Raw genomic sequence first — 10,341 nt, 5'->3', positions numbered from 1 at the left:
TCCCAGAAGGACCGCAAGAACCCGCTGCCCCCCAATGCTGGCGTGGTTGACAAGAAGGAGGAGACGCAGCCGCCCGTGGCGCTTAAGAAAGAAGGTAAAGCTTGGGTAGTAGGTGGGGAAGATCGGGAACTGAGGGAACGGAGTTGCAGGTGCCACTAGCTTGTGAAGCTCTGAGAAGCCGCGACCGTTTTTGCCGCGTGTTTTCTCGTGCTTAGAGCACGCGACAAAAGCCAGGTCCTGTAAAAGTCCCAGGAGCGTGGTAGTCCCGAATCCATGCTGTCCGCCAGGATCCCGCCGCCGCATTTCTGAGCAGAGCTGCGTGCTTTGGGGAGACCCTGCTCCCGGATCGTGTTCGGGGTGCTGGGGGCTGTCGCTTTCCCGCCGGATTCCTAGGCGGGAGCGCACATGGACGGAGTTGCGGGGAAGCGAGCCACTTAGTGGAACTGGATGAGTTGGGGAGAAGCTGGGGGTCCGCGGCCCCCTTCCTGCGCAGAGTGTGAGTGCTCGGCGTGCTCCTTGAGGGTGAGCGGGGTCTGTTTCAGTGGTCTAACCTGCCATCTTGTCCCACGATGCCATGGAGGACCCCAGTCCTGGGGATCAGCGTTTACGCTCGAGCTGCAGCGTTTCGAGACGGCACCGGGGAAGTGGGGTGCCACACGTGCAGCTGGGCTCTCGACTGCTGGAGTTCGTTACGCTGTTGGGATGAGAGGGGAGTTCGGCTCCACACTTAAGTGGGAGCGGGAATTCGGAATCTTAGGATTGGTTGTTGGAAGGGAAGGCAGAAGGAAGCCTGTGGCGTTCGCTCGGTCTACTCAGCCTGGGCCTCGTGGTCTGAAAGGCGGACTGAGGCTGTCACAACATGAGCGGCTGCAGGGCTCTTTGGAGTCGGCAGCTCTTTCTCCACGTGCAGGAGTATGATCAGACTTTTTACTGGCCAGTGAGAAGTCACTGGAGTGGAGGGAGGAGGGCTGTAAATTTCACGGAGCTGAGCTTAAGGTAGTTTTGGGGTGGGTTGGTTGTTGTTTCTTTTTTTAAAATTCATTTTTGGTTTAATCTGAAAATAAGCAAAGCAATTGGGAATGGAATGAAAAGGTAGGTGTTAATACCCTCGCTGAGGATATATTGAAAGCTACAGTTATCTTTTTACTGATACGTGCTCCTGAATGTGAGTTGTTTTTCATTAACCTTACATGAATTTTACAGCTCTCAATTGAAGGGGGGAGGGGAGGCAAAGCAAAATTTCACTTGGGTTCAGTAGAATTTGGGTTAAGAATTTTTTTAATTTTTTTTTTTATCCGAAGATTTTTCAGATTGAAAAACGTAGGTGCTGGTCTAATTATATTAGAATTGTAAATGGGGAAAGGACAAGTTGGAATACCAAAAACAAGTATATGCGAATGTCTTGATCCAACTGAACTTTATGGCGACTTGTAGCACATATGAATAAAACCATCCTGTTTTAGGGAACCCACATTTCAGTAATTATTTAAATTGAGTTCGTAGTAGACCTTGATTACATTCATCTAGAGAAAGAGATGAAATAATTGAGTATGTAAAACAAATCTGAAATGTTACTGAGATGGTGTATTCAGTCTCAATTTTGAAACCATAATAATGCTGCACTTGCTTTGATTATAAAAGCTATTTTTTTAAAATAAGCTGTTAAAAACTCCTTTTTAAAAAAAAAACAACCAAACCCCAAACTACTATTCTTAAGTTTGGAGGATGGATTCATAAACTTATAACCAAAATTATTCGTAGTATTTTCTTGAGGGAAATTACCTATTAAGACTCATTCACTTAGGTTGACATTTCAGAGCATCCTTAAGCTTGAGTTACATAAAAAATAGTATGTAAGTACAAAAGAATGTTGAATGAAAACTGGGATTTGAGACCCTACCACTTGTTGGGACTGTGTTCTGAACATACCTGTGTAAACGTAGTCCTTTAGTCTAAACGATAATAAATAGGTAATGGTGCACCAGTTTTGACATGGCTGCTGTTAATATTTAGTGGCTTTTTTTATATAAATTAATATTGTATCTTTCCATTGGTAAACTTTGAAGTTGACACATTAGATGTTAAGGAAAATCTAAATAGTTCAGGATTTTTGTTAAGATGATAAAATCCTGTAATCTAGTGGAAATCAGCCTATAAGGATAGCAAGAATAGCTAGTTTATTTTGCCAAAGTTTTGGGGTTTTTAAGGTTAGTATTGAATATTGGGTGGGGAAGCAAGCCATTGTTCATTTGGGTGTGTTTAGCTTGGATATCATTATAAAGACGGGTTCCATAGCTCCACCCCAAATGTTTCACCACTGAAGATATTTATAAAATGTCTTGGTGTAAGGTATAGTATATGGTTTTCTCTGAGAATTTAGGTGGTTTTTATATGTTTGGTATTTACTCTTACCTGTAGTTAGTGAACTGAATAATTGCAACCTGATGGTGTTCTATTTTCTTAGCACCAAAGAGAATAAATTTAAGATCTGTTAACAAAAACTAATAATCCCTTAGGTGCTTTTTTTAGCTTTGTCAGAAATTGTTTGGTCATACTTAAAATCTTATAAGCAAATTGATAAATTTGACCCAACAATCTGTTTATCCTTTAAGATGTCTGTAAAGCATATTGATTATGTTGAGTGGGCCTCTGAGACTAATGAGAGAAAAAAAGAATGAAAGTGAAATGTTTTTAGCTATCTATACTTGGTGGCACAAAATTTGTGTTTTAAAGAAAGTCTTTGAAAATAAGATCTAAGGACAGACTTAATGTTCTTTATAATAACAATTTCCTAGTGACTATATAATATATACATTTATATGTATATATGCGAACTGCAATAAAGGAAGATAGTACAGTTTCTCATTAGTTCTTTTAATCTGTGGAAATGGTCTGTTAGTAATTGTTAATGCCTTTTGTTTTTCTTTCTGATTTGCTATTTAAGTTTTGTACTCATGCATTTTTATTTCTCCAGTTAATGTAAGATAAAATAGCATAGCTTTTACTGGTTTTTTTAGTAACCAGTACTGTTTTTATTTGATTATTATGAAATGTTAGTACACTACCTTAAAGTCTTAATTAGAAGTACTGTGGTCCCATTTATTGTTTGCTTTTCTTCACCAGAATAGTTTGTTTTTTTAAGTGAATTGAAAGTAGTGGTGTGTTTAAAAGTTTAGATCTAAACTTTTTATGCTGTAAAAACAATGACTGTTTTGATTTTAGGAATCAGACGGGTTGGAAGAAGACCTGATCAACAACTTCAGGGAGAAGGGAAAATAATTGATAGAAGACCAGAAAGGCGACCACCCCGGGAAAGACGATTTGAAAAACCACTTGAAGAAAAGGGTGAAGGAGGAGAATTTTCAGTTGATAGGTAAGTTGGAGTTTTTAAAAAATTCCTAATTTGTCAATTTATATTGATATGTTTTAACACAAAGCTAAGTTGGATTTAATTGTACTCAGTTTTGTTGATTATGTAGTAGAATCACCTGAGTATATTTATGACTTTATAGCTTTGGTAACCATTATTAGCAAATGCAAAAATAATAGCCTTAGTTTTGGGGTTTTTTTTAGAGCTACCAATTTGGTTTGATGTATGAATTTTAAGAAAGTATTTTAGATTTCTTGTGTATTACAATTTAATATTTTAAATATTTTAGTATTTTAATTTTCCTTTAACTATTGGGTTACACATTAGTATAAGATGGTTTTTGTTTCGTTATTGGTTTTCCTTCAAAGCATTTTTTTTTGTGTGTATATTACAGACCAATTATTGACCGGCCTCTTCGAGGTCGTGGTGGTCTAGGAAGAGGTCGAGGAGGCCGTGGACGTGGAATGGGCCGAGGAGATGGATTTGATTCTCGTGGCAAACGTGAATTTGATAGGCATAGTGGAAGTGATAGATCGTAAGTCTTACTGGGTTTTATTTTATTTCTCTATTTTAAGCTATTTCTTTAATACAACAATTTGAATTTCTGTAATTAAAGAGTATTATGTTAACTCAGTTTTTTTAGTTCTTTTTCACATTATAGTGGTCTGAAGCACGAAGACAAACGTGGAGGTAGCGGATCTCACAACTGGGGAACTGTCAAAGATGAATTAACGTTGGTATTCTGATTTTCTAAAATCATTTTAGTACTGTTAAATCTATACTAGAGACCAGCTAGATGTTCATCTGTACTTTTCATTTACTTGCCCTGAGCAAAAATAGGCATTCTGATCTAAACTGCTTCCTTAAAGATAAGGTTTTATTGGATATGTTTTTAAATGACTGTTAGTGATGACAATCTGTGCTTTTATGTAGCATTTCATGAAATTTTATATTGGGACTATTTATATTTCTGTTTATACTTACATTGAGGACTTCTCATTCTCTTCCTTTCTTTTATAGTTCTTTTTCTAGCTATTGCCATTATACAGATTTGTGTTTTTAAAGCTTTGTTTTAGAAACTTTTCCTAAATTTAAACAGTTATAGCCAGTAAACATTTTTGTGCTGTTTTCTCTAGAGCTGTGTTCCATAGTAAATTTAATGGACTGAGGAAAACGTGAGATTTCAATGTTTTTGTACAGATTGTTCAGCTACATGTAACTGGACCTAGATGCCTTTCTTTTTCTTTCTTTCCTTAGAGAGTGCCCCAAATACATTCAGAAACCAATGTCTTATAATTGCAGTGACTTGGAGCAATCAAATGTGACTGAGGAAACACCTGAAGGTGAAGAACATCCAGTGGCAGACACTGAGAATAAGTATGTCGCTTTACATATAGCAATGCTTAATGCTGCAGCTTTGGAACCAGTTTAAATTTTTACTAGTTATGTTTAGTAACCTGTTGATTTTAAAGGTACTTTCCGATAGAAAATACCAACAATGTATATGTCCATTTCTCAAATATCTTAGAGGAGCGTGTTGTATGAGCAAGGATAGTTAGTCTGTCTATGTTGATTTGAAAAGGAAATGCTGGTGGCCTAGAAGCTATACGGTCAACCCAGAGGCACACAGTTGGAACCCACCAGATGTTCCATGGGAGAAAAATGGACAGCCACCTCTTGAGTGATTGATTTGCATGCAAACTCTAAAAGTTTACTGGAGGATCAGCAAGAGTTAGTTCCAACTCAGTGGCACTTAACATCATAAGTTTTTAAAATGATAAATTCAATGAGTCATTTTTCCAGTGTCCTTATATATGTTCTCAAACAAGGTTCGTGCGTATTTTAAAAAAAGAAAGATTGTTATTAAGAGGAATGTGCGTTAATAACCCTGCAAACTCTAAATGAGGGAAAAAATATTTTTGCATGTGTTAGACCTAACTACCTTCTTTGGAGAAGTTAAATATGTTATTGTGGAGTATTTTTCTTCTTGCTAGAAGAAATTTAGGACATAGTATTATTGCTTATTTGAGATACATGATAAAAGCAAAGACCAGAGAAAGAAATCACCCTAAGTATAAATCAGTAGCTTTCTAAATTATTTTCTGAGTTTAGATATAAAGTAATTGCTAATTCCCCCTTTTTAACGGATAAGGGAATGGTATCAAGAATAGAAAATTTCTATATTGGTTATTTTTCTGTATTGTAGATTATTTAGGACAGTACTTTGCAATCAGAATATACATTAAAAATCAGGGAGGGGAACTTAACTCTGTTATATGACAGAAGGACTCTTAAAAGCGATTAATAGTGGGAGTGTTATTTCGATGAGCTTATTGGAATAGAGAAAAGGTTGTTGTACTGTTGAATAGATAAAGTGTATCATAAGGTGTTGAATTTAAGATGGACATTTAAAAAAAAATAATTTAGATTTGTATTATAACAAGAGTCCAGAATGAAAATGGCATAGTGTGTGTGGGGGGTTGTATAACAACGAAAGTATTTTTTTATTTCTTTTTTAACTTTTCAAAGAGAAAAGCAAACTGGGGCCTAGGAGTGGGCAGGGAGGAAAGTGTGTAACAATGAATGAATGGAAATCAGAATATCTGTAAACTTTAAAATAAAAAAAAATTTAAAAACATATAAAAGAAATAAAATCATGTAAAAGGAGCTGGAATTTATTTTGTATAGTTAACAGTGATATTTAAATGGACAGCTTATATAAACCCTATGTGATACTAAAACGCTCCACTATGGTTCCATCAGTAAAAGCACTTCAAATTCAAGTTGATAAGTAAAGTTAAAACTAACACAAGAAATGCTGCCTTAGAAGATAAATCTGAAACTGAACAGTAATGAAATTAGGAACACTTGGTTTGAAGAAGGTAGTAGTAATCCCATTACTGTTACTTTAGGAGAAAAGTTAGCCTTTAAATCAACAGAACAATGGTAACTGAGTTTGTTTTACATGATAGAGTCAACTTAGACTAGACAAACTTTGGTCCCTAATAAAGTGTATGTAGCTGATTACATTCAGCCATCCATTACTGGTCTGCTATCTGATTCTTGGATGGTCATGGAACCAAACACTTTAAATACATTTGTTTTATTTTTACTGTTCCTATGTGTGGCTGCTGCTATTGAATTAATTTGTTCTACGTGGTTCCATACTAGAGGAGAATATGATCCATAGTTTTATGTTTGCATGTGGAAACAATACTTAAGAAGCATCACTTTGATTAGATTAGCCCCCTCTTGACTTTCAGAGCTGGATATTTGCTCCAATTTGATCTTCCCAGCAATCTTTAAAGTATATGTGTTGAAATAGATACTCTAAGTTCTGTTCATAGTTTTATCAAGTTTTATTTGTAGCTAAGGTGCATTATTTAATCCTCTCTGAATAAAGCCACAGTTTATTTTCAAATGGAGAGAAGGGGTTTTGTATCCCAAAGTTGCCAGGTGCTGTAGTTGATGGGATAAAACTACTTTTTAATAAAGCTCTCTGTCAGATGGTTTAATGCTTTAAAAGTTAGATAGCTGTTTCCCACTAACCCCCAGAAATAGAGAAATGTAGATGGTCACTATATATACTATGTCTTAACTGACTCATAGCTAACCCTCCAGTAAGTTTTCAGTGGCAATAAATGATAAGGAAGGACCTATCCTATCCTTCTCCCATGGAACAGCTAGTGAATTCAAACTGCATACCTTTGGGATTAACAGAGCTCCCTATTATCCGTAGATTAACAGAACAGTACCTTTCAAGATCATGCATTTTCAGTAGAAACTTAAGAATGCTTTAGGTTAGTAGAATTTGTAGAATGGCTGTATAGTGCATCAGGAAATAATGAGCTATAAGGGTAACAAATTGGCATACTGCTTGCTTTGGTGATAATTAAACATTGAGATTAGACTGAAATGAAGTTGAAAGATTAAATGCTGGGAATTGGAAATATTTTAGTATGAACTCTGGAAACCAGTATATTTTATGAAGAGGTGATAACCATAAATAAAAACACTCAATCTTAAAATTGGTTGTTACTCATTCTGTGAGCCTTAAATGGATGTCCGGGGCTAAAATCTTTAGGGAAAGACTGCAGCTGGTAGATTCCATTCAACAGCCTGATTAAGTAGTTTACCACCAGGACTGGTGAAGGCTTAGGCTTTTATGTATTATCTATATTGTTTTGAAAGATGAACTATTTAGAATTTTTGAGAAATTGGACTCAGGCTTTTTGTTTGGATCTAAAAAAGCAAGAAAGAAGTTTACATAAGCCAAAAGTTTTGATTAATGTAAGTAAAATTTTAAATTAAGAGTAATTTGATACTGTATTACTGATGGAGGAACATAAGAGTGTATGAAGATAAAATTAGTATATTCTATATCCTTTGACTATTTTAATAAGCATCAATTCCTGATCATTGACAACTTGCATGTTAACAGTTGAGTTATGAAGAAAATGGGTTTCTTCTACCTATACTTATATACCAACCAAAATTAACTTTTCTTACTTAGAAACATAAATGTATAGTGTTTTTACGCAAATTATATCAGCCTTTGATTGTCTAAAATTGAAAATCTTTTACAGGGAGAATGAAGTTGAAGAAGTAAAGGAAGAGGGTCCAAAAGAAATGACATTGGATGAGTGGAAGGCTATTCAGAATAAAGACCGGGCTAAAGTAGAATTTAATATCCGAAAACCAAATGAAGGTGCTGATGGACAGTGGAAGAAAGGATTTGTTCTTCATAAGTCGAAGAGTGAAGAGGTAGATAATTTTGTGATGGCTAAAATTCAAATGTGACTAAAATAATTGTCATTTTTCTTTTAAAAAAGATAATGAGATTTTGTTCATGCTTTACATAGGGACATAGAATTTTAGAAAGATGAAACGTGTTACTCTAGCTCTTGTCATTTATCATATAATTTATTAGTTCTTTCAAAAAGAATGATAGTCCTTAAAATTATGTTAATTTTTCACATGTTAACAGTGATTATGGTAAAATCTGTGAAAGCCAAAACCTAAGCAAAATGAGAACTAAACAGAAGGATTTGCTTTTCCACTGAAACAAGTGATGGAAAAGTTCTGAGTCTGCACTTTTTTCAAGAAAACTTAGAAGACTGAAGTTGTGTAGGTTGGGGTTTTATATAAACAAGGAATGTGTAACTTAGTCTGCATTTGAAACTTGTTAGTTTAGGCCATATAGATTAGGTTCCATCAATAGTAATTTCCTTTACTGAGGAATGATAACTTGAGTAAACTAGAAAATTGAATACGTGGATATCCTTTACTTGGGAAACATGGAAATTGAGAAAGTCATGTTGGTGGCTTTTGTTTTATTAGCTCCTTCATCTTTGGGGTGTAATTTAGAGAAATATCCTATTGCTACTCTTTATTATGTACAAGTGAATGTTTTTCAGTCATACTTTGAACAAAATTAAATTATTTCTTTTATTCAAAGGGAATTCTATCCATGCAGACATTGATAAGTTTTATCTGGGCTTTTTTATTTTTAAAAAGTTTTTATATTGACTTATGAATTAATGCTTCTAGTTACTGTAAGTTTACAAAAAGACTTACTGAATTAAGATCAAGCAGTGGGGGAAGGGGGGGACAGGGAGGAAAATGTACAACAATGAATGAATGGATGTAGCTGTTTATTCTAACAGTCCATGAGTATATTCAATACTTTTCTCCAGCACCACAATTCAAGGCTCTCTGATGCATAGCAAGTAATTGCAAAGACCATGCATGGCCTGGATCAGGTTTACTCTAGTCTCTTGGTCTCTAGGCTAACATTGTTGATTTGTACATGGAAAAACATGTAATAGTTAATTACTAGTAATTAATAGTAAAATGTTCTAAGGAGGCATCTATACAGATTCTAGTCTGAAAGACATGTTTGAAATTTACTTTGCAGACTTCACAAAGGGTTATGACTCATTAAGTGTGAAATAGGACCTAGCCAGTAAATTGTGATGTACATGTCTATTTGAGAAATGACAAAATAATTTCTGCTGTTTAGAGGAGTTTGGAATAAAAATGTAAGGAATTCTAAGATAAGCATTGCTGAGTTGAAAGTTGTATTGTTAATTATAACGTTATTATCCTTGTTAATTTTTCCTGAGTCTTGTTAGGTGCTCTCGAGTCAAGTACAATTCATACTTACCCTGTGAGCAAAAGATCTGAACCCTATCCTATCCAGTGCTGACCTCATGTCTCACATACTCAAGCTCATTGCAGCAGTCACTGTCAGTCTGTCTGATTGAGGATATTCCTCTCTTTCAACTCGCCACCTTTCCAAGCATGTCCCATTTCCAAGGACTAGTCTTTCCTAACATTTCCTAAAGTGTGAAATGAAGCATTGTCATCTTTGCCTCCAAGGAGCACTTTGGCTCCAGACTTCTTCAAGACATACCTATTTGTTATTTTTGTAATCCATAGGATATTTAGTACTTCCCCAACACGACTGCTCAAAGTCATCAATAATACTAATTCTTAAAAATAAATAAATAAATAAAACTAATTCTTTCATCCTTTGTCAAATGGCATAAGCTAGAACTCTTCCATAGTGTTTTCAGAGTTGGGAATGTTCATTAGTGTATTGCCAGGCTTGGCTTCGGTGGTTCCTCTGTGGATTTGAACAGTTCATGTTTTATCTAATGTTCCTGGGGGTTTTTTGCAGTTTGCATCACTCAGAGACTTATATTACCCTAGATCTACATATAGGATCATTATCTCTTAAGGATAGGGCTCTAATTAGAAAATAGGCAATACTAACTTTGCTGTTAATTTCCTAATGGCCTTAAATTTTTTTTTTTTTTTTTTACCCTCAAGGCTCATGCTGAAGACTCTGTTATGGACCATCATTTCCGGAAGCCAGCAAATGATATAACGTCTCAGCTGGAGATTAATTTTGGAGACCTTGGCCGCCCAGGACGTGGTGGCAGGGGTGGGAGAGGAGGACGTGGACG

General features: G+C 35.6%; 1 protein-coding gene across 1 annotated transcript in view; it reads left to right on the top strand.

Moving 5' to 3' along the window:
- The window catches only part of LOC102861783 (plasminogen activator inhibitor 1 RNA-binding protein-like), a 24,484-nt gene that overhangs the window by 10,915 nt on the left and 3,228 nt on the right, over positions 1-10,341 (top strand). Inside the window, exons 2-8 of the mRNA XM_006879850.1 lie at positions 19-94; positions 3,223-3,373; positions 3,765-3,905; positions 4,032-4,103; positions 4,628-4,747; positions 7,957-8,134; positions 10,205-10,334. Coding sequence (XP_006879912.1) covers positions 19-94; positions 3,223-3,373; positions 3,765-3,905; positions 4,032-4,103; positions 4,628-4,747; positions 7,957-8,134; positions 10,205-10,334 — 868 coding nt within the window. The remainder of the gene's footprint in view (positions 1-18; positions 95-3,222; positions 3,374-3,764; positions 3,906-4,031; positions 4,104-4,627; positions 4,748-7,956; positions 8,135-10,204; positions 10,335-10,341) is intronic.

The sequence above is a fragment of the Elephantulus edwardii genome, unplaced genomic scaffold (genome assembly GCF_000299155.1).
Source record: "Elephantulus edwardii isolate Elephantulus edwardi_28Jun2011 unplaced genomic scaffold, EleEdw1.0 scaffold00005, whole genome shotgun sequence".
Classification (NCBI taxonomy): Eukaryota; Metazoa; Chordata; class Mammalia; order Macroscelidea; family Macroscelididae; genus Elephantulus; species Elephantulus edwardii.
This window is presented reverse-complemented; position numbering and strand designations above follow the sequence as displayed.